At 52.8% G+C, this 25,851-nt stretch overlaps 1 protein-coding gene across 1 annotated transcript in view; it reads right to left on the bottom strand.

Annotated features, from left to right (window-relative positions):
• The window catches only part of DDX31 (DEAD-box helicase 31), a 72,236-nt gene that overhangs the window by 21,447 nt on the left and 24,938 nt on the right, over positions 1-25,851 (bottom strand). The window contains exons 14-18 of the mRNA XM_066366811.1: positions 23,865-23,924; positions 15,002-15,052; positions 13,323-13,462; positions 8,146-8,227; positions 1,559-1,670 (exon numbers count right to left, since the gene is read on the bottom strand). Of these exons, the coding sequence (XP_066222908.1) occupies positions 1,559-1,670; positions 8,146-8,227; positions 13,323-13,462; positions 15,002-15,052; positions 23,865-23,924 (445 nt within the window). The remainder of the gene's footprint in view (positions 1-1,558; positions 1,671-8,145; positions 8,228-13,322; positions 13,463-15,001; positions 15,053-23,864; positions 23,925-25,851) is intronic.

Here is a 25,851-nt window from a genome sequence, read left to right as displayed (position 1 = left end):
CACAGAGCGCTAAGGTGCCGACAGGCACTCGGCACTGCCGGCTGACCGACCCAATGGCCATGGCGGCCCGCAGCCCACCCCGGCTGGCTTTCACCCTTGTCGCAGTCTGTTCCGTTGAAGCCTCCCTCAGACCACACAAACCTCTTCTGCACGCCCTCTGGCAGCTTACTCAGGGGAACCCAGGCCCTTGAACAGCCTCCACGCCCGAGCTGATCCAAATGATCGCCTCTGCCCCCTCCGCACGTCCTTCCGCAGTTCCTCGGCACCGCTGTTCCTACTGCCTGCAATGCCCACTGACCGACCCACAGGTCTGACCCCTCTCTGGGTTTCTGCTCGTGTCACCTTCACAACAGGGCTCGCCTTGCCCTCTATTTAAAATGCACTCTGCCCTGTCAACCTCTTCATAGCCCGTACCCTGCTCCATTTTTCTTCACAGTTCTAATCACCTTTTAATAAACTAACTTATGTATAATTTATTATGGTTATTTCGCTCACTGTCTGTCCCTCCCCCACTAGAATGTTTGAAAGGAGAGCACATGTGTCTGTTTTGATCCCCCGATGTATCCCAAGCACCGAGAACAGTGCCCAGCTCAACACACACTTGTTAAATGATTTAAAAAAAGCCTCAGTTCATAACAAGAAGAAAGGATGTATGGTTCACACATTGAGTCCTCAATGTCACGGATAGGTTATGTGGCTTGAAAACGAAACAAAACTGTCCACAGCCTCCGCGCAGCCTAACCGGCAGGGAAGTCAGGTTTCGGCTGCGCCTCCTCAGTGTTTTTTTGGACAAAATGACACAAGGTGAGGCCCCACTGCACTGGTGAGCCAGCGGGCTTCTTCTAACAGCAGCTAACTGGCTTGAAGGACAGTGGCTCTCCCACCAGGAAGTCTCGTGAGCACACGTGAGGGTCAGCAGCCATGACACACACGGCTCCCTCACGCACGAGGGCCGGCACTCCACGTGGCTCCGTGCTGACGTGAGCCGAGTCCACACCCAACGCGTGGTGATCCCAGGAGACTGCTGACCCTATTCAGGCCTGCCCACCGACTGAAGCCTAGCTCTCCTGCAGATGCCCGAGGGGCTGGGGCTGGGCTGGGGCTGGGCTGGGGCTGGGCTGGGCCCCCACCCTCTGCTCGGGCCTCCCTATTCTTTGTGCCTTCAAGCAGGAACTGCTCGGGTCTGGGAGCGCCTGCCCGCCCCTTCATTTCTCATTTCCATCTCTACAGCTATTTCTAATGACATGTTATATCTCTTTTGTCCAGTTTTCAAAGGAGGAAAACGGATCCTTAAGACCCATATTGCTAGGTCAAAGCTCTTGTCCCGATATAAGCCAAGATAAAGACTCGTTTGTGCAAAACATGGGGGAGGGTGAAATGAACATCCACTATCTCCTGAAAGCCCTCCATGCCTGCGTCCACACCTCAGAATTGGGGAGCCTGGGAGCGTCTGCTGGCGAGCAGAGCCTCATGGCCCCTCCACTCGCCCGGAGGAGTGGGGAGGGGAGGCCACGCTCTCCACGGGGCAGCCGTCCAGTCACCCAAGAAGCTGACTGACCTTTCTGCGCCCAGGAGACCATGCTCTCGCTGGAGTGCACGTAATCCTCAAACACCGTCTGCAAGGCCGTGGCTCGCTCCTGGATGTCCTGGGGGCCCGGGGCCCGGGGTTTCTGGGGGGGGTAGCGGGAGGATTAAAGGAGAGACAGAGTCAGAGTCAGAAATAATGAAGCAGTTTATAATGGATTTAATAACAGTAAAATCACACGGTAACCACCTAGGGGCCGACAAGGGTAATCCTCTCAATATTACCAGGGAAAAAAAGGCGCTATAAAGATGTTCAAGTCGGCAGCGAGGAGGCTGGCTCTGTGACGGAGCAGATCAGGCCTGTTTATTTGCTCGTTTGCTTACTTTTCCCCATTGCCTCGTAACACTCGGGTCCAAATGGAAGGCCACTGGAGACACTGGAGTTTTCCAGGTCCAATTCAGGAATTTAAAACATCACCAAACACCAACTGCTTTCAAATGACTCTCGTATCTCCAATTTAGGCCTCACATCTTCCTCCCTGACACCAGAGCACGGGGCACTGGCCGCTGCTCTTTATGACACCCCACAGGGACTTGCCCACACTGGGCCTGCCCGTGCGTGTCAGAACTCCCAGTGCTGCGACGCCCAGTGTCCGAGACCCCTCTCTCAGCCTGGACCACCGCGCCGAGCTCCCAGAAGCCTGAGAGGTGTGGGCCCTTTCCGCAAACTGCCCCCGTGGGAAGTCACGTCTGTGGGCACTGAGAGACTCCGCAGAGGGGAAATGCTAAGAAAAGAGTATTTTCTTCTCATCCTTTAACAATCTCAGAGAAAAGCTTTCCTTTCTTTTGGACCCCTGAAAAACAAGTGGTTTTTGTTTCTTAGATCTTAAAACAAACATGAACGCTTGAAGGTGACACTGAGATGCAAAGAAACACATTCTGCAGCCAATTTGGCTGCCGTGCCGACTCCGTGAACAGTGCTATTGAGCCTCTGCCGCAGCCCCTCCCTGCAAGTCACCAGGGAGACCCCGGCGCGGCCTAGCCACGTCCTCTGAGCCCCACGGAGGACTGGCGCGCACGCCTCTGTCTGGCTGCCCGTGCCTGACCTAGACGACTGTGTGTCGTTCGCTTTGAAAGCTGCTGGAGGAAGAACAAAGGGAGAGAAGGAACAGCCTCATTCTTCAGAATCGACATTCATGTCCGTATTAGGCGAGATTTAACAACCTGAAGATGTTTTTAGTTTAGTCAAATCACTTCTGCTACCTGTTTTGTTGATGACAGTCTAGCTGGTTTCTCAGTACATGGTCCCCCTAAGGGTATTCTCCACTCAGACGCCGAGAGGAGAGTCACCGCGGAGCTGCGCCACCAAAGTGGACATTTGCTGTTGTCATTACCAAGGAGCCTTCGCCCTTTCTAACTGGCGCGAAGGCAAACTTCCCAGCGCCCCCTCCTTCCCGCGGGCCCCCTCTGCGGCACACCTGTCACCCTCCTCGCCTTTCTTTTTTTAAAAATATGAATGTGAAATTAGCGAGATGCCCTTTCCCCTGGCGGACAGAATCCTCTGTTATTAAAAAGTAAAGCACTTTAATAATGAAAACTTTTCCCTCTTTTTCCTGTGTTTTAACTGTTTAAAATTAATGAGAAGGGCAGAATGGCTGTCAAAGCCATATTGAAAGCCGGGCAGCCAGGACCGAGTGAGCACAGAAATCCCTCCAGAGTGTTAAATAAACAGAGCTGCAGCCCTCTCCAATCCCTCTGTTGGTTATTGTATACATTCTGTAACAGCTCTCAGAATAGATCTGAGAGCCGGGGAGGCAGAGAGGTTTCAGAATTCCAATAAAGGCCTCAAATTAAAGACAGCCTGGTGCGAATTCCGGGAGAAAATTAAAGAGACCTCAAGCTTAAGTGACAGGTGACTTGCTTCTGTGACACAACTGTCAGGGGAGTTAGTGATAATATGGCAATATATTACAAAGGGCTTTTCTTAGTCCCCCCTTTAGGTTTCAAAATGAGGCATCTTTTCTTCCCAACCAAAAAACCCCCCACAAAACTACATATACACACACATATAAAAAAATGTGTGTACGCAAGGGGAAGATGTAGGAAAAGGCATTAAAACTAGGTTCGCACGTTTGAGATGATGAGGTCAGTTTTAGTAAAATATGAGGCGAAGTTAATGGCAGGAAACAGACTTCGGAAAAAGCGTGTCTTACTCCCCCACCCCACCCCAACCCCGCTTCCAGAAATACTTTTCTTTAAAATTGCCCCTCTTGAGAATGAATGAGGTCCTTTGCCGCTGTCTTCCGGGGAGGCCGGTCTAAATTTAAACAGAAGACACGGGCAGACTTGCGCAGCAGCAGCCCAGCCCCAGACAGGTGACTGCGCCCGTAATGAGAGCGGGTCAGTCCCCGAGGGCAGGGAGCCCCGCAGGCCTGGTTCTCGCACCCTCAAAGACACACAGCACCGGTTAATAAAACCAACTGGCAACTGGTGGACCACGGGCAGCTTGGAAAAGTATTTCCACCTGTGTGTGCACTCGACACCCTCTGTCTGCAAGACCGCACTGATCTCAGGGAGAACAGGCGATCAAAGGAACCGAGCCAGGGGCTAGTGATCTTATTTTCATTTCAATGTCCCATGCCTGTGACAGTTTTTTGTTGGGGTGAGTTTACGGGAATATTTCATAGGACAAAAGAACTTACAGGAAAAACATGTTTGTGTTTGTGTGATAAAAATTCCACAGCGATCAAGCAACAGATGAGTTTAAGGTAACTATGCCCTACTGTTTCTGTTGTAAGAAGTTTTAGGCGGCAGCGGTGGTGGGGAGAGCGGCCTTTCTGGGAAAAGCACGTATCTCGATATTGCCAAAGTCTGAAGTATTTAAAAACTAAATGGAAGGACTTTGTTTTAATCACTTTACTGCCGAATTGAGTTTTAGCCCAAAGTCCCCAGAAACTTCTGAGTGCTTCCCGGGAAGGCTGGAAAATCAAATTATTCTCTTTGTAGGTAGGTGAGCATTCACACGCCCAGGCATAGCTATATATATTTTATACACCTAAATATGAAATATACATTTTACAGCTGCTTCACTCGCTTGCTTTCTGTTCACAGGAACCTGCAAAACATGCATGCCAAAGGGACATTTGCAACAGACTTCCACCAGGTGGGCGAGGAGGGCGGCCAGGGGAGCTGCCCGGCTGCGGGCATGGGGGGCTCGTCTGGGGGCCCACACTCCTGGGCCCGGCACTGGCGCCTGCACGAGAGCCGCCCAGCTGAGGGCACCCAACAAGGCGCCCGCACTTCCTACAGGAAACAAGCGAACCGCTGGGCCCAACACCTACGGTATTCCTTCTACGGCTCCCACGAGCTGTGCGCAGAAAAGACTCCAGCGGGCTGTATTCCCACGTGACAATCAGTACTGCTGCCCATCCAGCTTAGTCACCCTGTCCTCTGAGTCAGAGTTAAATGGGTTGGAAAAGCCAGGTTCTGCTCATGTGACATCAGGAACCCAGTATGACCCGTTTCGCTTTCCAAGTTAACCTACTATTCTGGTGTCAGCAAAAGCCCACCCTTGCTTAGCACTTTTCCTTTTTAAACACAAAGAAAACCAAGCCTTAAAAATATCAGAATGCGCCCTGGCCGGTTGGCTCAGCAGTAGAGCGTCGGCCTAGCGTGCGGAGGACCCGGGTTCGATTCCTGGCCAGGGCACATAGGAGAAGCGCCCATTTGCTTCTCCACCCCTCCCCCTCTCCTTCCTCTCTCTCTCTTCCCCTCCCGCAGCTGAGGCTCCATTGGAGCAAAGATGGCCCGGGCGCTGGGGATGGCTCTGTGGCCTCTGCCTCAGGCGCTAGATTGGCTCTGGTCGCAACATGGCGACGCCCAGGATGGGCAGAGCATCGCCCTCTGGTGGGTAGAGCATCGCCCCATGGTGGGCGTGCCGGGTGGATCCCGGTCAGGCGCATGCGGGAGTCTGTCTGACTGTCTCTCCCTGTTTCCAGCTTCAGAAAAATGCAAAAAAAAAAAAAAAAATCAGAATGCTCTATTCATTCCTTCACATCCATCCCAGCAAGAGCCCAGGGCGTAGATGAGCATCTACGGCCACGTGTGCGGAGCGCTTTGTGCCTTGGCTCACTTAAACCTCCCTCCGAGCCAGGCTCTCTGGTTCTCCCCATTCTACAGATGGGGAAACTGAGGCTAGGAGAGGTAACCACCCCAAGGTGCAGAACTACCAGCTGTGAAGCAAGGACTCGAACCCGTGCAGGCCCAGCAGGCTCCAGGGCTGGCCTCATGTCAGACCAGAGGTGTAAGAGGAAAGCCAAAGCTGTGAGGCCTGAGGGCGGTGGCAAAGACGGCTCTGGGCTGTTCCGAGGAGCAGAGGGGCCCACAACTGCCCTGCACCTCCTCTGGCAATGTCCTGCGGAAGGGGCTCGGTGGGTGCACGCCATGGCCCGGGACAGACTGCAGCTCTGAGCACAGAGCAGTCGGGCACAGCCTGGACCCGAGCCAGTCTCTCCAATCCGCCCGCGGTCCCTGCGGCTCTAACTTCAGGAGAGCAGGCAGGGCTCACTTTCTGCTCTATCACTGAGTGTCACCAACTCCACAGCCACGACTAACCGATGTGACAAGAGTGATCATCAGTAACAAGAGCAGCAATAATGAAATGCCCTTCGGTGCCTGCACACAGGCTTTTGTGGTATTTCATACTCAGCTGTCAGTGACCTTGTGAGGACACTACTATCATCTCAATGTTACAGAGGAGAAAACGGAGGATGCAGAAGGCCCAGTGGTGCCCAAAATCGCACCGCTGGGAAGAGAGATTAGGGCTGACCCCGAGGCCATGCTCTCACCACTGTGCTACACGGCCTCCTTGAACATCTCCCACAGCCGCCCTGTTCCTCCCACACGGCTGCCCTGGGGCTAGTCAGGATCTGGGGGGACATTAAAAAAATCTCTAACTAGAATTTGCAATAGTTTCAGAAGAACAGAGGCGTGCCAAGACCGTGACTGCATCCTTGGTTACTGGTCGATTCCCTCAACAAAACACTTAAGAAGGGATAGTTCCTAGTCTAACTGGCGAGCATGTTTCATAAAAAGTATCGCTTAAAAAAACTTGTTGATCAACTGAGTCTTTAACCCCTTTTCTTACAGGGCACTCATTGTGTACTATTTATTCACCAAATATCACCTTTAGAAAAATGGCTAATGTGACCTAATTTGAGAGTCCAGTTCCATTTTGTCGGTTTGCTACCAGGGAGGCATGCAGGCAGACAAGGACCTGTCCCTTGTCCCGGGAGGATGAATGACACCTTCCATCCCCTCTGCAGCCAGGGCAGGTTCCCCTTATAAAGCGGGATGGGGGGCCATGCAGGGCTGCCAGGTCAATGGGGCCGCATGTGCCAAGAGCCTAGCAGAGCCAAGTCCAGAACCCGCAGTGCTGCGGCTGCTGTGGCCACCCCGCCCTTCCATCCGCCATCTCCTAGCAGGAGAACGTAGGTCAGGTCCACAGGTCCACACGCCCAGTCCCTACCCGGGGAGAATTACCCATCCAGATAAAGACGCATGCTAACAGATAAAAGAAACTCTTCAGCTTGATCTGTTTGGCTGATTTCCCAATCTGTCCTCAGTCACAAGAAAACAAACATAAAACACCCAAACAATGAACTGTTCCAGACACGCAGCATGCACAGGATGCACTGAGTGACGGCTGGGGCAGGAAGGGTCACCAGTGGAAGAAGCCCGAGAAGGCACGGAGTGCTGTCTGGGGCCGTGGGCAACGTTCAGGAGAGTCTCCGTGTGGAGCTCTGCGGGCAATAAAAATTTTTCTTCTTAATGATCTCAACTTTACTCTTCCTCTGTGTATAGCGCACATTTAAAAAATGGATGAACTAAGTGCGTCTGAAAAGCGACGCAAGCATGCATTTTCTCCACGCTGTCTGAGCAGGAAGTTCTAGTCTGTTGTCCTTGGTGACAGCCTGGAGAGGGACCACCAGGGCTGACGGTGTAACACTGCCCGCAAACCCTTCTGGCCAAGGGATGGCTTGGTCTGCGAAGCCCACTGCCGCCTGGCGGCCTGCCTGAGCGGGCAGCGGCCTACGCGCTGGATGAGAGACCAGCAAGCACACCCAGGAGCGATGGAGAGAAAGACACAGTCAGGTTTGGCCTCAACCGATGTTTCCATTCCTCAGATATGCATTTTACTCGACAGAGGAAATAACCATCCTATAACACAGGGGTCAAGAAACTATTTGGCTGAGAGAGCCATGAACACCACATATTTTAAAATGTAATTCCGTGAGAGCCACGCAACCACCCGTGTACGTTACGCATTATCCAATAAAAATTTGGTGTTGTCCCGGAGGACAGCTGTGATTGGCTCCAGCCACCCACAACCATGAATATGAGCGGTAGGAAATGAATGGATTGTAATACATGAGACTGTTTTCTATTTTTAACATTATTTTTTTATTAAAGATTTGTCTGCGAGCCAGATGCAGCCATCTAAAGAGCCACACCTGGCTCGCGAGCCATAGGTTCCTGACCCCTGCTGTAACATCTCTGTTCCTTACGTCAAGAACCAAGTCATGCCTGTTAGGAGCAAACACAACCAACAATGAATCTCACCTGATTTCCCCTTTGCTTTCTTTTAAAACAATCATCCTTGGTCAGAACAGACAAAATATCTTCCATCTTCATCTCAGAAACGCTGTAAGAGAAAGGGCACAAAATAAACTCCACATTCCTTCAGAAACACCCAGACTGCTGATGTGCACAGCTGGCCCCTCCCGAGCCAGAGGTGAGGCAGCCCTTCACCGAAGGGACCCCTCTCCTAACCCTCTAGGAGCGGGGGAAGGGGACCTCCCATGACATTACAGGGACTGTGGGGATCAGTCTCGACAAGTTCCTTCTTCCCAGAACAACTTTCAACAGGTTGTATTGAGAATTTCCTTTACAGAGATCATGTCACCATTTCTTAATAAACCTCAAATACTAAATAAGTAGGCTCATTGATATAGAACTTGACTTGAGCAGATGATAAAACAGAAACTTTTCAGATAGTCCCTTTTGTTTTAGACTTTAAAAAAAGTGGGGGTGGGGGCAGGGGCGCACAGAAGATCCTGAACTGAGGGGTGAACACCCCAGCAAAGGTCAACCCAGGCCGGTACCAGCTGTACCAGCTGTCCACACACCAGCACCCTCTTGCAACCTACCCCAAACGGTCTTCACCACTCATCTCTGCATTACTAAGAGCCGAGGACCAACACTCTGGGATGACTCCGGGGCTGTGTGCCAACGGCTGACAGCAGAAGCGGGCTTCAGTCCCAACCAGAGCCTCCCGGCCTGCCTGGCGGCAGGGTCGGGGAAACCACACTTCACTGTGCCGAGGCCACGGCATTCAACCGTGGGCCGTGCGCACAGTCACATATCGGAGGCTAAGGAAACAGGGGTGGCTGAGAACTCTTCCCAGAGAGGAAAGACAGGGGAAGGAGTAGTTCTGGGGAGAAAACAGACCATAAAAAAATAAATGATCTGCCTGACCAGGTGGTGGCGCAGTGGATAGAGTGTCGGACTGGGATGCGGAAGGACCCAGGTTCGAGACCCCGAGGTTACCAGCTTGAGCGTGGGCTCATCTGGGTTGAGCAAAGAGCTCACCAGCTTGGACCCAAGGTCGCTGGCTCCAGCAGGGGGTTACTCGGTCTGCTGAAGGCCCGCGGTCAAGGCACATGTGAGAAAGCAATCAATGAACAACTAAGAAGTCACAACACGCAACAAGAAACTGATGATTGATGCTTCTCATCTCCGTTTCTGTCTGTCTGTCCCTGTTTATCTCTGCCTCTGTAAAATAAATAAATAAATGATCTCCTTGTATGTTGTTGTTTTTTCAAAAAATGTGACAGATTAAAACACGAATAGCAATCTCTTAGGTGGAACAAGGCGATGCTCCCCTTTGCCCTAAAGGCTACACTGCCAAAGCTACTGACGAGAATGTTACGTCTCTACAGCTGTTGACTGTAGTGCTACCATGCCTGACCCCCTCCTGTCGCAGTTCCCGGCCTCACGGATACGTGAAGTCGTCTGTACAGCAGCGAGTGCCAGCCAGCAAGGCAGCGTCCATACCCAAGGGTCAGGGTTGGGGGAAAAGCTCCAGACTTCTTGGAAAATCTACTTTTCATACAAGGGAGACATGTCACGGCCTTGCACTTGCCTTTTATTTATGCCTGGATGTCTGGAGAAAGGTGAGAACACAGTGACCCTACCTTGTCCCTTGTCTGTCTGATTTGCTTCTATTCACTCCTTTTTTTCCTTGGGAAAAAAAAATGAAGGAGAAATACAAAAGTAAAAGGAACATAAGAACCTGGGGTCAAATTCTGAACAGGGAGAAAGAAGATGGAATAATGCCCTCCAGTCAGGAGCACGGGAAAAAAGAGGCCACAGACAGGCGGTGCTGCGGTGTTCCCAAATGTACGGTGGTGCCGACACTCCCACCAGGGCCCGACTATATGCGGTGCGTGCACATGACAGGGCTGGGGACCACCTACCCCGCGCGAGCAGGAGCTGAGTGTGAACTGGCGCAATCTGCGCTTTAAAGGGCCGTCCTTCTACTCTAAGAGACCCCTGCTTCTGAGGAATGAAGTGAAGCCACTCTGCTCTTTTAAGGTTCTAGCAACAGATCTGACACATTCACCTTACTAAGGAAATGAATAGATAAATAAATTCAGGAACCTGTCTCATGCCTGATCTAAGAAACACGCGGTCTGATGAAGCATCTACTGTGCATTTGAATAAACTAGTGATGACTTTCATTAGAAGCGCATTTAAAGAAGTCAGGAAAGGGAAGGGTCTGCAAGTACAAAGGAGAAAAGGGAGGGAGAAACGAAGTTCCGAGCACTCAGACGGGGCGCACGGCCCAGGGCACCCGTCTCTCGCCCTGTCGGCTAAATTAAATTGTCAGGGTGAACAGCACAGCGCCAGAGGCGGGCAGCGGGGTGCTGGGGGGGGTGCCGCCCGGAATCTGCCTGTCATTCATCAGCTGTCCTCGCGTCCTGCTTGTTCAGAACGTTCAGGAGGACATTTTAGATTCCAAAAAGGTCCCAGCCGTCTTCTTTCCACAGCACACCCTGCCATCAGTTCTTATGAGGGTTAATTTTTCTGGCATTAAGTCGAAGAACAGCCGATATTTAAACAGCCACACAGCCCTCAGACACCAGCAGTGCACGCCCAGCTACGACAGAGCCGTGGGTCTGACACGCAGGCCGAGCCTGGGAGCCCGGACGCAGGCCCTTCCACAGCAACTTTTCAGGCAGAAACCAGAAAAGCTGGACTCCTACAGGACTCTCCCCCTATCCACGTGGTCCCTTTTTCCAGAAAAAAATCAACTTCCTCGCTCTCAGCATTTCCCTGTCCACACCTCTGAACACCCTCCCCAAGTCCGAGTCCCTGGCACCACTGAGCTGTCCCAAGTGCAAACATTCTGTTGACTCGCCCACAGATGCTATGGGCACATGACTGTTCCAGTGAGTCAACACACAGGATGCTGCACAGGATGACCTTAATTTTTGTCTTTAAAATATACTTGCCTCACTAATAAATCGTGTTGGAGCTGTTACTTCCTTCTTAATTTTAGGCTTACTTTGGAACCTTTCACAGCAATCACCTTGCATGTGCCAGTGAGAAACGACAAGAATGGTGAGAGGCAGAGACCACACTGGGAGCTCCCGAGCTGGGTGACCGTCTCCGCTTCCTGTTGCTCCTCACTTCTCCGAGACCCGCCAAGTGATAGCCCGGGAGACTCGCAGGGTGCAGCTGGCAGGAGGTGAACCTGCAGGTCTAGCGTGGAAGCAGGGAGGCCACCGCGGAGCAGGAGCGAGCACAGGTTGCTTAGGTGCAGTGCCTGCACTTCCCACAGGCAGTGACAACACAGCCTTCTGAACACGCTCTGCACAGGCACAAACTCCTGGGGCAGCAAAGGCGACAGCGCCATGCCGAGCTCCCAGCCTCTGAGAAGGGGGACGGGGACGGGGGCGGGGGGGACAGGGGAGCGGTCATGTCACGGGTTCTCACTCAACCGCTCGGCACTTCTGCAAACAGCGCCTGGCTGGGCGCTAGCCTGGACATGGACGGCCTCCAGCCCCAGGGAAATGAGTCCAGCCAGAGATGAGGCTCTCGGAGACAAGTGATGGATCAACATGAGATTGCTCTTGTAAGAAAATATCATGTGTTCCTGCAACAAATAAAACCACCCTTTCAAATGAAAAACTGTATTAACGTGAGACTCTTACATGAAAGGAAAACAGAGACCACCCTTGCTTTTAGCCCATTTGAAACTGCCCAGACCAATGAGCGGGTTCCTGCCTCCCCCAACACAGGAGGTCAGGAACATTTCCTGAATAAGGCACAGTCCATAAAAGTTTGCACCAAGCCCTGGCCGGCTGCTCAGTGGTAGAGCGTCAGCCCAGTGTGTGGAAGTCCCAGGTTCGATTCCCGGCCAGGGCACACAGGAGAAGCGCCCATCTGCTTCTCCACCCCTCCCCCTCTCCTTCCTCTCTGTCTCTCTCTTTTCCTCCCGCAGCCAAGGCTCCATTGGAGCAAAGTTGTCCAGGGCACTGAGGATGGCTCCATGGCCTCCGCCTCAGGTGCTAGAATGGCTCCGGGTGTAGTGGAACAACGCCCCCGATGGGCAGAGCACTGTCCCCTGGTGGGCATGCTGGGTGGATCCCAATTGGGCGCATGTGGGAGTCTGTCTCTCTGCCTCCTGGCTTCTAACTTCAGAAAAACACACCAGTTCGCACCAGCAATCCCCTGAAAGAGTCCCAATCAGGGTGAGGAACGCCCTGCAGGCACTGCTGGGGACAGCCACCTGCACCCCTCTCCCCCAGCAGGAGGCCTGCACTGAGCCGTGGCCCCACCAGGCTGCCTGGGTCCAGCGCACCGTGCGCAGCGTCACAGGGTGGGCTCTGAGGAGCGCCAAGTGGCCATCAGGGTAGACACAGCTCCTCCAGCGCCCCCACGACACTGCACGCCCCACTCGGCCCCGTCTCCTGTCTGAGCAGGTCCTGAACGTGAACCACTGTGAAAATGGCAGGCCTTCAGAAGCCCATTATTAGACCTTGTTATATCAGGTGCCAGAGATTTTAAGGAAACTATGACAGAACAAATTAATTTCTGGGCCCCTGCGGCTCTTTCTGCTGCTTGCCCTGTCTGCTGTCCCTGTCCTTCCAAGTGAGGCCAGGGTTTGGTGGGGCCGCTGGCTCAGAGTCCAGGCCACCAACTCCTCTGTGTCGTGACCAGGGCTGGCACTGGGCTTTATGCAGCGGACAGGAGGCGCTGCCCTGGACCGGGCACGACCCGGCGACAGCCGGCCAGAGCTGCCTGAGCGTGTCCACGCTCTGGCGGCCTCCTGAGGACTTCCGCCAGGGTTCGTTTTCCTGAGGGAAGGGAGTTGTGTGATGAGGAAAAAGTATTATTTTTTCCAAAGACAAACCAACTTTAATTGCAAGAAATAAAAAGTGTGAGCGAGAGCTCTTCAGGAAGCACTGTGAGCGACAGGAAACAGGCCTCGGTCTGAAGAAACACGGAGGGCGACAGGTTGTCCTGCGACTCAGCCTCGCGATGCAATGAGACTTGTCATGTGCTGATGGCATTAAGGGCTCTAGTTTTTGCCACTGGCTATTCTGGGACTTATTTGGGGATCACAAGGGTTAATGGTTCTTCGTCAGCTTACAAGGCCCAGCCACTATAAAAAGCGACAGAAAGTTAATTAGGCGAGATCAGCCAAAAGCCCGCACAGGTTTCTGACTCACTTGATTTTGTGAGAAGCCAGCGAGTTGACATATTCTGCCTCCGACGGAGCCAAGACGAGCAGGCTGCTCCCGTGGCAGCCGATGCGGGCGGTTCTCCCGACCCGATGGATGTACTCCGCGGCTGACGACGGAGCGTGGTACTAAAAAGGGCAACAGAAATGAAGGCATTCACAGATCAAGGGACTGCCATTAATTGGAAGTGCAATACCCCTCACCTGCCTCCAGGTATCCCAAGAATTAAATCCTGGTGCTATGGTTACCCTAACAATCACAAGGAGAAGTCACTCAACCCTGAAACTCCAGCTTCGTTGGAAATTACAAGGCTCTGACATGCGAACGTGAACAGTGGCCAAGTTTCAGATAAACGAGATGTCTCCCAATATCTCCTTTTTAATTTTACTTCTCCACAGGTCTCTTCGCTCTCCTATCTGCATCTTTTCACCAAGGTGACTGCAAGGGGAAAATGCAGGCGGGTGGGGGTACACTTCTGCAGGTGACCACAGGACTGTCGCCTGCTTCCCTGGCAGACAAGCCGTGGGGAAGAGGCCACAGAAGTCACTGGACAGGGTAAGGAGTGAGAGGCCGACGGCTCCGAGCGAGCACAGGTCAGCTCTGCGGCAGGGCCACCGGGAGCTGCCCCACCCCGCCCCGCAGTGCTGCAGACCTGTGGAGTGGTACTGCCTGCACACTGGGGCATGCCCTCGCGCCCACAGGCAGCATTTCTGACTCAGGGCAACGGTGACTCGAACTCCTGAATCACACACGGCATCAGGTGGCATATATGGCAGTAACTTCATCATCAAAACTAATTGACCATGTATATCCCTTCTTCCTCTTCTCTCTGCTGCTACGTGAGTCAAAGACCAGAGGGCTGAGATGAACACGAGGCATAGGAGGCAGGCACATAAACTATCGACATTCACAGCGCAGCAGGGCTCTAAGTGACTGATGTCAGGTGTTAAAACGACCCACACCCTCTTATCTTTCGTTTGCTCTGTGCCCGCAGGAAAGACAACGCCTCTAGTTGCGAAGAATTGTCTGTGGTGAACATATCGAATTTCCTGGCCAGTGGCAGGCATGCAATTGCACTAAAATGTGAATAAACCATGACTCACGTAAACAGGGCATGTGTCTGTCCCCTGGTCCCCCACACAGAAGGGCTTAAAAATACCACTCTGCAGACTAATGAAAAGAAAAAAAAACTAAAGCCACTAGACTCTAGCGCTAACACCTATACCCTCTGGCAAAGCGTTGAAGGCTGGAGGTATGTGTATGATGCTGTCAGGCACCTAATTGCCCCCTGCAGGTCAATGTACAGGACATGGCTCTCAGGACAGCTGAGCCATCTCCTCCTGGACACAATGAGGCCTCCCAGGGGCCTGGGTAATTCCTGTTATTTTCAGATTGCCGAAACTGTGTGTGTGACATGCATTCGGCTGGGAGCTGGGCAGCCTGCGCCACCCCCTCCGGTGACTGCAGTCTGGCTGTTTTGCTGCGGCAGTTAGGTAGGCTGGGTTAAGGAAAGATGTCAGGAGAATTGTGTAGATAAGGCTGGTTGCTGCCTGGTTACCAGGGCAACACCCAGGAGAGTAATAATAATTATTCTACTTAAAGCCACATCTACTCATGATCATATATTTCTGCCTCGAGCTCACACTTTAACAACTAAAAAAAATTACCTGAACAATCCATGTGACTTGAGGGAGATCTAAGCCCCGAGCTGCAATATCCTTCAAAACAGAAAAGAATATGGCTTAGGACTGTGTTTTTGAACCATTTTGGGGTCACAGACCCATTGATAATCGAGTGCAAATGATGAGGGCTCCCCCACAGCAATGCACACTCTCGCACGCACACGTCCGCGTGCAGCCTCAGAGGCCGCCCGAGTCCACCTGGATTCAAGCTTCTGACTCGGGTAAGTTCTACAGAACCCGGCGATGAGGCAGTCACAGCACTTCCCTACAAGATCGGCACCTGCAGGAGAGCCCGGGAATGTACAAGTCGTGAGTTCTCATCTGTCCCCTAAAAGAACTCTGGAAACTTCCCGTGTGTCTTACTACTTTTCCATTTTACCTGAAAACCGCTGCAGGACGAATGTGTTCATGGGTGGCTGTCTTCCTCCCGCACCTACCAGCAGAGCTGGCCACAACAGGCTCCCAGGTGGGCTTCTGGATGACTACCTGGGCGTCCCCGTGGAGGTGAGCCACAGAGCATTCACAGTGGCCCAGCTTCCCAGGCTCAGAGAGCAGCGAGGATCAGGTAACACTCGCCTCTGCGACAGCCACATTACAATGCAGGCTGCACTCAAGCAGGTGGGCAAAACTGGGAAAGCTATGGAGATTGATTTATTTTAAATTGTTTCTTTTTAGTATTTTTTAGTGAGAGGGGGAGAGGCAGAGACAGACTCCCGCATGTGCCCTGACTGGGACCCACCTGGCATGCCCACTAGGGGGCAATGCTCTGCCCATCTGGGGCCTTGCTCCATTGTAACAGGAGTCATCCTCAGCACTAGGGGGCCAATTCGTTCTAATCCAGCCATGGCTGCAGGAGGAGAGGAGAAAAGAAGAGAAGAGAAGAGAAGAGAAGAGAAGAGAAGAGAAGAGAAGAGAAGAGAAAAGAGAGAGAGAGAGAGAGAGAGAGAGAGAGAGAGAGAGGGAGGGGAAGTGTAGAGAAGTAGGTGGGCGCCTCTCCTGTGTGCCCTGACCGGGACTTCCACATGCCGGGCTGACGCGCTACCACTGAGCCAGCCGGCCAGGGCCTGGAGGGTTATTTTCTCCTTTCAGTTTGCCGCCACCTGAAGAGCAGAGATTCCATCTCCGGTCACTCTGGCAGAGACCAGCAAGTGGGAACCCTCCAGTCTTCGGCAGTGTATTTACACTTGGCATTCACCTTCTAGCTAATAGTCGTAAGAAGAATATCCCGTTCACATTCACTGGGCATTTAGTACACATGAGACACCGTGTAAAACATTTTACCTGCATTATTTTGATAGATTTTCAAAACTATTTCCCAATGCCACATTACAGCGCACTGCTCCAACATCGGACAAGGCGCTGCACCTTCCGTGTGCTGCGGTGGGAATGCAAACAGCTCGCGCTCCAACAGTGGGGAGCGTGGTCACATCCAGCAGAACCCCTATACACTTGCCCTCTGACCCGGAGCAACCTCACTTCTCAAAATCCACCCCAAGGTCTAGCCGGAGACCCCTGACTACAATGTGGCAATACCCATGCATATGACACAGTATGACTGTCATGAGAGGGAGGAGGATTCCTAGGGACCAACATGCAGACTCCAGGACACATTTCAAGAGAGCATACGTAGTATACTTTAGTGTAAGAAACGGGAAATAAAATATACCTGATCGTATTTCTAAAATCTTATAAAAATAGTGACCTGGACAGGGAAAGAACAGGGGGAGGGGAAGGGATGGAAGCTAGACTTCCTTCACTGGACCTTTACGCTGTTGAGTCTGAGACCACGCAAAAGTCTGAGAACTAAGAAGTCAGGTGATCAGCTGCCACGCTACAGGAAGTGTAGAGTATCATATTCTTTTTACCAAGACAAAACCCTGGAACCCGACCTGAGGGTCTGGACCTAACTACTGGTTTAGAGAACACACAGGGGAGAGGGGAAGTTGACCACCACCAGGAGGACAGTCAGGCAAAGCCAGGATATGGGCAGATGATCTTTCATCCACCAAAACATTCAAGGAGAAAAAGGAGGTCAAAACCTAAACGCAAACTGCACACCATCCATCAGATGGACGGTGGATGCAGGAATCAGTGGGTAAACTGGGAGCCACCACCTGGAAGGCGCGTCACCAACACTGCCGACCAGTTCTCTCCAGACAGGGGAGCTTGGGGGCTTTCTACTTTTCTCTCTGCATTTTTGGGGGGTTCTTTTGTTTTTCTTTTAACAATTAAATATATTTCCCCCAAAATTTTTATTTAGAGAAATGTGAACCAACAAAATAACTGGAGCAGTACAAGCACCTGTCGCCTTTACCTCGGCTCCTGACTGCTGACCCGGGGGGCATCTGCTTCCTCTTCCTCCCTACAGCTTCTCAGCCACTGAAGGTGCGCTGGAGATATCACACTTTACCTCTAAACACTTCAGCATGCATCTCCTAAGTAAAAGCACATTTTTCTACATAACCAGAGCACTGTCTTCACCCTTAAGAAACTCAAGGTTGAGTAACGTTATTTCTTAATCATCAGTCCAGATGCAGTTTCTCCGAGTGTGCTGAAGGTGACTTCTCGAGCTGCTTTCCCTGTTCCCCCTTCTCATCTGGACTGAACCGGAGCTCACACACTCCATTTTTATTACAGCTCCTCTACTTCCCTAACCTACACTGGCAGCCCTGCCCTTCATTTACTTTTTAAACACGTTTATTTATGTTTTCTAAATAACGATCAATTTTGCAGACTTGACGTGTCTTGAACATCCAAGAACCTAGATTCGCCTGTTTCCTCCTGGTAAGACCTGTGTGAAGCGTTCTGGCAGAAACACGTCTGGGTGCTGTGCACATCCCGGCGCGTGTCATCGGGAGCCACGCCCACGCAGCCTGTCCTGGACGGGGGTGGGGGGTGGGGTGGGGTGCGCGTGGCTGCCCACAGAAGGGCACCACCGGCTCTCTCCATCTGCAGGTGCCTTTTGCCTTCAAACTTGGTAAGTAAACTGGGGGTGACATTTTGAGACTGTTTCCAAAAGCCTTTTGTCCAGTGGTTTCAGCATGTACTGCTGTTGCTTGTCTATCTCAACTGCGACCTCGAGGGCTGCAGAGGACGGCTTCCTGTCGAGCACCCCTTCCTGCCATTTGAGAGCTGCCATTCCCCATTCCTCTGTAAGAACAGCCCCTTCCCCTTCCCTCACTCTTAAGCCCCACCAAGAATTCATATGTATAATTAGCTTTTTTGAAAAACAATAACCCTGTGCAAAGTTTCTGCAAGAAGCTCAGGACAATGATGGCTCCCCATGTCCTCCCGGCTCAGAGGACAAGACAGGACAAGCCTGGTCAGCCCGTGCTGGCCGCACCTCTGTTTAGGGTGGCCAGGCTGCCTGCAGGAAATGTTAAGCAGAAGTTCCATGTACTCAGGGCTGAGCACCCACCCGGGGTTTTCAGAGGGCTCCACGAGCCCTGAGCGCTGAGGGCTGCCATCCTGAGCAACACCTCTGGGAACACGACTTAAGAGTTCTGCTGTAAGGAGCGTGGGAACCGCTTCCTACACTAACCACAGCTGGGCTTTTCAGCAAAACCGATCGCTTCTCCAGTCTAAGCTCTTGTAAGAAGTGACTTACTTACTGAAGTGCTCTGCAGTGGGACACGCATGCAGACCACGGGCCGCCCGAGCTTCAGACAGGCAGGCTCTGTGGAAAATGTAATGCTCATCGATTTAGTAAACTCAACCAAGAAACTCTAAAATAGTGGATGATGTCCATGGAACTCACCAGGGACAACCAAGCTGAAACAGTGAGTCGGAATGCCTGCAGTCTCTCACTCTGACCACTCAAGGTTCTACCACCCATCCGGGTGGCCCAGCTCATACCAACTGACTCAGTCCTCTCTGTCTGCCACTTCTCGTGTTGATGGGGCAACCTCACCAACGTCCAACCACAGCTCAGACTCAATCCAGCCATTGCCTTAAGCATGTCCTTCCCTGCTGAGCCCCAGCTACTCCAGAGAACGGGAGGAAAAGCCTCTTCCGGGTCTGGCAGCAGAAGACGGGACTTCAGTGTCACTGCCGCAGCCACATGACCTGAGCAGGTCAACTCAGCTCCCTGAGCCTCAGTTCACCCACCAGAAACAGCTGTAAACCCACCATTTCCCTCCTGAGGTTGTTGTGAAGATCCAATGAGACAGTGCGCACAAACCTGAGAATTGCAAGTCTAACTTCTTCATCTCCTGACACGGTATTGACGAGGCGGGGGCCACGAGCCTCTCAGCTTTCATCCCCCACTCACACCCACTCACTCGCGGGGCAGAGGGCCACAGGGCTGGACGCTGCTCCCTCCTCTCGGGTCAGCACCGTCAGGCACCAGAGCAGCAGGAAGCGGACCTGCTGAAGACTGCGCAGTCTCAGAACTCAGAGCCAGCCCCCCGCGTTCCTTTAACCTAATTAGGGCAGAAGAACCGCTAAAGTCAGTTCTGAAAGACACTCGGTGAGGCCTGCGGCTGGGGCCCGACAATTGGCTGCCTCCATGAGACCAGGAGTACAGATGGAAGGCAGCTTGCTCAGGTGCCAGCCTGTCAGTTGGATTAAAATGACTCATTTATTTACCCAAGAACCTCACAAAGTGCTTTTCCTAACAGGGTGAGGGGCCTGCCGGCTCTCTGAGGAAGGGACGCAGCAAATTCGCCTCTGCCGCCTTCCCGGCCTGCCAAAAGTCATTATTGCCGTGTGTGGAAAGCCATCAGCGGGGTACTGGCCCCTGTTGTCCGGGTGACAGATTGGGCTGCGTAAACAGAGGAGGAAGGAGAGAGTGCAGAAGCTGTCAGAGGCGCGAGAGCTTGGCTGGAGCCGCCAAAAAGCTGGCAACATGACTTAACGTAACTGAGCAAACAGCCGGCCCTCGCCCAAGTGATCTCGCCACTGACACGGGGAAATAATCGGGAAGGAGAGGCCTCATCTAAGAAACAGGCCCCAGAGAAAGCCACGAGAGCCCACACTCATCCTGGGCTGTGCCCTGACATTTTCATGACCCTTGCGGCCGCACTCCTTGGTGTCCGAGCCTTCTGCACAGTGGAAATTCACCAGAAGAGGAGAGGGAGAACTGCAAACCTAACAGTGCACTTCAGGCAAAGAATAAGAAGTAAATAAGAAGGAAAAAAACCCCAGGGAAGATGGAGGAACAGGGTCTCCTGAGCAAGCATGCAGGGGCTGGAGTGCCCCACAGCATTCCAGGGTGATCAGGCACAGACCTGGGTGGGGCTGCAGGCGCCTCTCCTTGCCGGGAAAGGTTGCTATGCTCTGGTTACCCAGGGGCCACCAGGAAGTACCACGTGCACCAACGGAAAGCCTCACGGCCACCTCAGCGCCAGAGGTCGCTTGGAAATTCCATTTTCCACGCACTTCGTGGCATTTCTCTTTATCAACTCGTCAACATGACAACAGTACTAAAGACCACGACCCCTTCCTCTGGCTTAGGGTGCATTCTTCACCATAAACAGAAGGAAATATTTTGTAGATGATTCAGTGTCTTATCTGACTCCTTTCTTAATTTCACTTGGGAACGTGGGCTTTAAACTTTCAAACGACTCCTGCTAATCACTGCTCCCTTCTTTTTTTCAGAGACAGAGCGTCAGAGAGAGGGATAGATAGGGACAGACAGATAGGAATGGGGAGAGGTGAGAAGCATCAATCATTAGTTTTCCGTTGCGACATCTTAGTTGTTCATTGATTGCTTTCTCATATGTGCCTTGACCACGGGCCTTCAGCAGACCAAGTGACCCCTTGCTCAAGCTAGCGACCTTGGGTCCAAGCTGGTGAGCTTTTTGCTCAAACCAGATGAGCCCACGCTCAAGCTGGCGACCTCGGGGTCTTGAACCTGGGTCCTCTGCATCCCAGTCCGACGCTCTATCCACTGCGCCACCGCGTGGTCAGGCTCACTGCTCCCTTATTAACTCAGCTTCTTCTTAGCTCCAACTTCCTGGAGGACGCAGTGCATTTCAAAGGTGTAAAGACCTGACTTCCACAAACTGGTCTCTCCTACACTTCTCCCTCTGCCTACCCTCCATGTCACCAAGGCCACATGGATACAGAGCCAGGTTCCAGATCCTGGAAGATTTTGGTGCGTGAAATTAAAAGGTCCTTGTGTTTTCAGATGCTTATAATCAAGATGAGAGAAGCACACATGCGCACACACAGCTGTAACGCTTCCTAACAACGGAAGAGGACGACGGGTGTGCAATTGTGAGCTATTCTGTGGTGACCACTTAGTTACCAAGTTTCCATACATTCACTCTCCTGACCTTGTTAAAAGGACCTTAGGAGGATCTATGAAAATGGCAAAGGTAGGGGATAAAGGGAGAGCTCCCCACGCAACAGTTATCAACACGACTCCTCTCCAGCCGCAGCAGCCAGCTCTCCACCTGCCTGTCCCGACGTGGCCTCCATTCCTCATTAACACTAAGGAGCTTCCTGGATGGTGTGCAGAGGGCCTGGCAAGCAACAGGCTGCTCGAAGGACACGGAATGACCGTATCTCCCCAGCCCAGGTGTGCTCCATGCCCCCACCGGCTCAGACGCCAGGAGCGGCAGGCTAAGCGAACCCACGTGGCAGCAGATGGAGGAACAGCAAGTGCACGGACAACTCCCCCGCCCCGGGAGTCTGCTCGCCTGTCCCCGCCCGGCCTCGCCAGCAGCTCCACCCCAGAGACAGCGCACAAGGACACTGGGAGAGCGCTGCCTCCTGGAAGGAACCTCAGCAAATGAGCACGCACCCAGAGGTCCAAGGGAAATCGGACTGTGGGCAAGTGAGTCTGCTGTCCACCTGGCACCCAGGACTGGCAGGGCACGGCAGGTGGGCGCTGTCTAGCTGACGTCACTGGCCTGCAGCAGAGAACAAGGCAGGTCACCCCTGTGCTTGGACTCCACTGAGAATTACACTCCAGCAAGAACGACCCTTTCTTCCCTGAAGAGCTAACACACCACCACAACTGAACTCCCATTCCTGGAGTTTTCTCGGAGACTCAAGAGCTCACCCAGGCCTGTAAAACCAGGCAGCATCTTGTCACTGAGTGAGAAACTCGACACTTCCCCCAGGGATGAAGACAGCACCTCGACTGACAACAATAAAGCATTCTGTCCTAACCCGAACCCCAGCATAGAGGTCCCCACTGCTTTGTTTCAACACAAACAACGTATGACATTCACTGCTCAGATAACACCACAGTACGAGAAAGGGGACTTATCTCCAACGAGCAAACATATTATTCTCTGCCTCTCAGTCTTTAGAAAAAGGTATACGTTGAGTTTCGTGGGCCCTCCCTCCCCACACATCCAACCCACAACTACAGAGCGCCTGCTGCAGGCTTGCCGTGTGCCAGGCACTGGGACGGAATTGCAAACAGAACAGCCGTCTTCTTGAGCTCCTGATCCCGTGGGAGGGTACCGCGCCCAGGTGTGCAGGACGCTGTAAGATGCAGGGAGTGCCCGACAGGGCGGGGCTGGGGCTCCAGGTCCTGGAAACTGAGCTTTAAGCTGAGACCTCAGCAGGGGTTAGTCGAAGTCAGGGTGGGGTGCCCCAGGCAGAGGACATACAGGTACCAAGACCCCAAGGCCAGAAAAAGCAAGAGAATAACACATTCAAGAAATGGAGAAGGGGCCTCCATGGCTGAAGGGTGGGAACAAGGGGTAAAGGGGACAGGAGACAGGAAGGGGTCTGGTTCCAGACACACTACTGGACATGATAAGGGTTTCTTGACAAATTTCTTTATCGTCTTCATTTTAGACCAGGCACTTAGAAATGGTTTTAGAGCAAACAGAAGCATCTGCCTTGTGGATGAACTTCGCGAAGGGAAGGGCTCCTTGGTCAGACTCAGATCTCTGTAGGTGACAAGCAGTCCAGCAGGAACTGTCCTCAGCCCTGACCAACCACGGTCGGCACAGCTGCTGTGTGCCACGCGAGCATCAGCACACTGACACACGGGTGACCAGCAGGCCATCTTACAAAGAACCTCACACAAGAAAGACGATCGCACTCACCCATACTCTCTAACGTGAGGGAGAAAGTGACCTCTACGGATTTTAAAACTGAATGGAGAGCCGAGTTCCTTAAAAAGTAATTGCATTCAAGAGGCCTAGCCAGGGGTTAGAAGAACTACGGTCCCGGCTCGCACCCAGCACGTGATCCCGGGGCACTCTGTCCACCGCAGGTTCCTGGCTGTGCGGGCGGGCGTTCCCACGTCATCAGTTGGGGATTAAGTTGCATCACCCAAGATGGCACAAATGGAAGGTGTTTTAATCTTGGGAGAGAGCCACAGCGAAGGTGCAGTGACTCCCCAAAGGAGGGCCGTCTCGAAAAAGTACAAGACGTGCACACAAAGGTCAGTGGCGTGCTGGAGGCAGCAGCCCCCCAAGACTGCCAACACTGGGGCCGCGTGACCTGGCCTGAGACTGTGTGGCGAGCGGTAAGTTTCGGATGACAGCGGACGGACTGCCCGAGCGCGTCTGTCCTCCTCCAGGGAAGGTGCGCAGAGGTGAGCGGAGCGCGTTTGTTGTGGAATGGCTTTCTCAGCTCTAATTACTCCCGATAGCTGTAATTTACAAGTTTTTGGTGGATAAAAATCACCAAGATTCACACGTTTTCAGACCAACAGCTGTCACGATTAGTGAGCAAATCGCCGAGTCTTCTGCAGGGTGGCAGCTGGCTATCTGTGATAAAGTCAGGTGACAAACCAGAGCCGCAAAGGGAGCCACACCAAGAGGCCCCTGGTGTTCTGCTCTCTGTGGGGCTGGCCCCACAGCAATTGTCAAAAGAAAACACAACCACCAATTGCAGAAATGTCCCCGTGTCACCCAGAGCACAGAGCAGTACATACCGTGCAAAACAGGATGCCAGTGCTGGCACGTGCGAAGTCCTGGAACACTGCTGTTCTTTCCTGCAGGAACAAGGGGAAGCCTTACACTCAGCCCGAGTCCACTGGGGCAGCTGCGGGTCCCTGACTGCCCAGGTCCCGCCCGCTGGAACTATACTAAGGCACAGGAGACAGGCTTTGCCAAGGAAGAGGAAACGGAGGGTCTTCCCTCTGACAAGACCCGCTCAGCCAGGCCTGGACTTCGGGGCACGCAGAGCAGCGGGGCAGTGTGGGTCAGGGAGACAAGGCCACACTGGACGCTTCCTTCCAGAAAAGCCAGCCCCAGAGCAGGAAGGGCCATGGGGACTGACCGATTCCAGACACAGCTTCCTCCAGGGAGACTGGAGGGGGAAGAACCACCACCTTTCCTGCAGGGGAGTTTGGTTCAAGACTAATTAAAAAGAAAGATGAAAAATTATAAACCCCATTCAACTGCAGAAAAATTATGTTTAAATGGAAGAAAGAAAACACAATATCCCACCACTTGAAGCCCTTTTTTGGGGGGGCCCTTCCTGTGCAAACATAACCAAGGAGGGGCTCTTGAAAAACGGTCATGCTACTTACACTATCAATACACTCTTAGTACACATCAACAGAACAGGGACATCTTTCCGTGCCACGGCGATGACGCCTGAACCACACCTCTCCCGTGACCCAGTCACAGCTGGCTGGTGGGCGCACGCCCCTTTACGAGGCCAATGGCCCATTACTGGCAGCCGAGGTGTGGCCGACTGTCGACGACTACAAACGATGCTGTGATCAACATCTCTGTGGGCAAGTTGCGTGTACATCATTTATCTCTCTGGGTAAATCCCTAAGGGCAACCTTGCTGGACCAAAAGGTGTGCACACTTCAAGGCTGCTAGCGCGAACGTGGAACTGCACACGCGTGCTGCAGCAGCTGAGGCTCAGCCATGTCCATCTGGCAGTAGCAACAACAGAATCGGAAAAAAGAGAAAAATGAAGCCTCTCCCTCCACGTGCACAGCCACGTGGTCACTGAGATGACCCTCACTGCGGCCCCTCCCTTGCTTGTGTCAAGAACCGGGACCCGCGACACCTCACTGAGGACAGCGGTCAATGACCAGCGTGCACTGAGTGCCCCGTACCTGACAATGGCCTACGCATCAGACAACCACCGTCCCAGCAGCTCCCACTACCAGCCTTCCAGGCGAGGAAACCGAGAGGCGGGGAGGCTGAATACCTTGCCCAAGGGATCCGCACACAGTGAGGGGCTGGAATGACACCTGACCCAGGGAGCTGTGGTCCCGAGCCTGTGCCAGACCCGTGTGCGACACTACATTTGTCCAGTTTGCTGCACGTGACCGTACAAGGGTCGTTGTTAACAGCTGCACGGCAGAGTCCAATCAGAAAAGCTCCTGAGAGCTGGGACACAGCTCCAAGCCCGTCTGTGACGTGTCCAGACCCAGGGGAGCAGGAAATCCACCTCTGGGGCATTCGTCACAAACACCAAGCAGCAACTTCTTGAGCCACAGCTTCTCTGTAACACTTATCAACTTGGTTGGGGCCGTGTCAATCGTTCAGGGAGACCACAGGTCACGTGGAATTGTGGCCAGCACAAGCCAGGAATATGTGACTAGGAAAGACACTTAACCTCAGTATTTACCAAGTAAAACATAGATACTTCTATCCATCTCACAGGGAGGCTGTGCAGGCTACTAAAACAAAGTAACATAAGTAAAACAGGAACGTTTATTAAACTGAAACACTGAGCCATTCCTGAAGAAGCCATCACCACAGTAATGGCCCCTGATGTGCACTGAGCATTCTGTCCGTGCCAGCCCGGCCTGGCACACTCTGCGTTAACTTAATGGTCGTCACGACGACCAGAGGAAGTAGTCCTACTACTGGCTCCATTTCAGAGACATGGAAACTGAGGCACAGGCAGGTTAAATGCTTTCCTGAGGCCACACAGCCCGCAAACAGCAGAGT

The sequence above is a fragment of the Saccopteryx leptura genome, chromosome 2 (assembly GCF_036850995.1).
Source record: "Saccopteryx leptura isolate mSacLep1 chromosome 2, mSacLep1_pri_phased_curated, whole genome shotgun sequence".
Lineage (NCBI taxonomy): Eukaryota > Metazoa > Chordata > Mammalia > Chiroptera > Emballonuridae > Saccopteryx > Saccopteryx leptura.
This window is presented reverse-complemented; position numbering and strand designations above follow the sequence as displayed.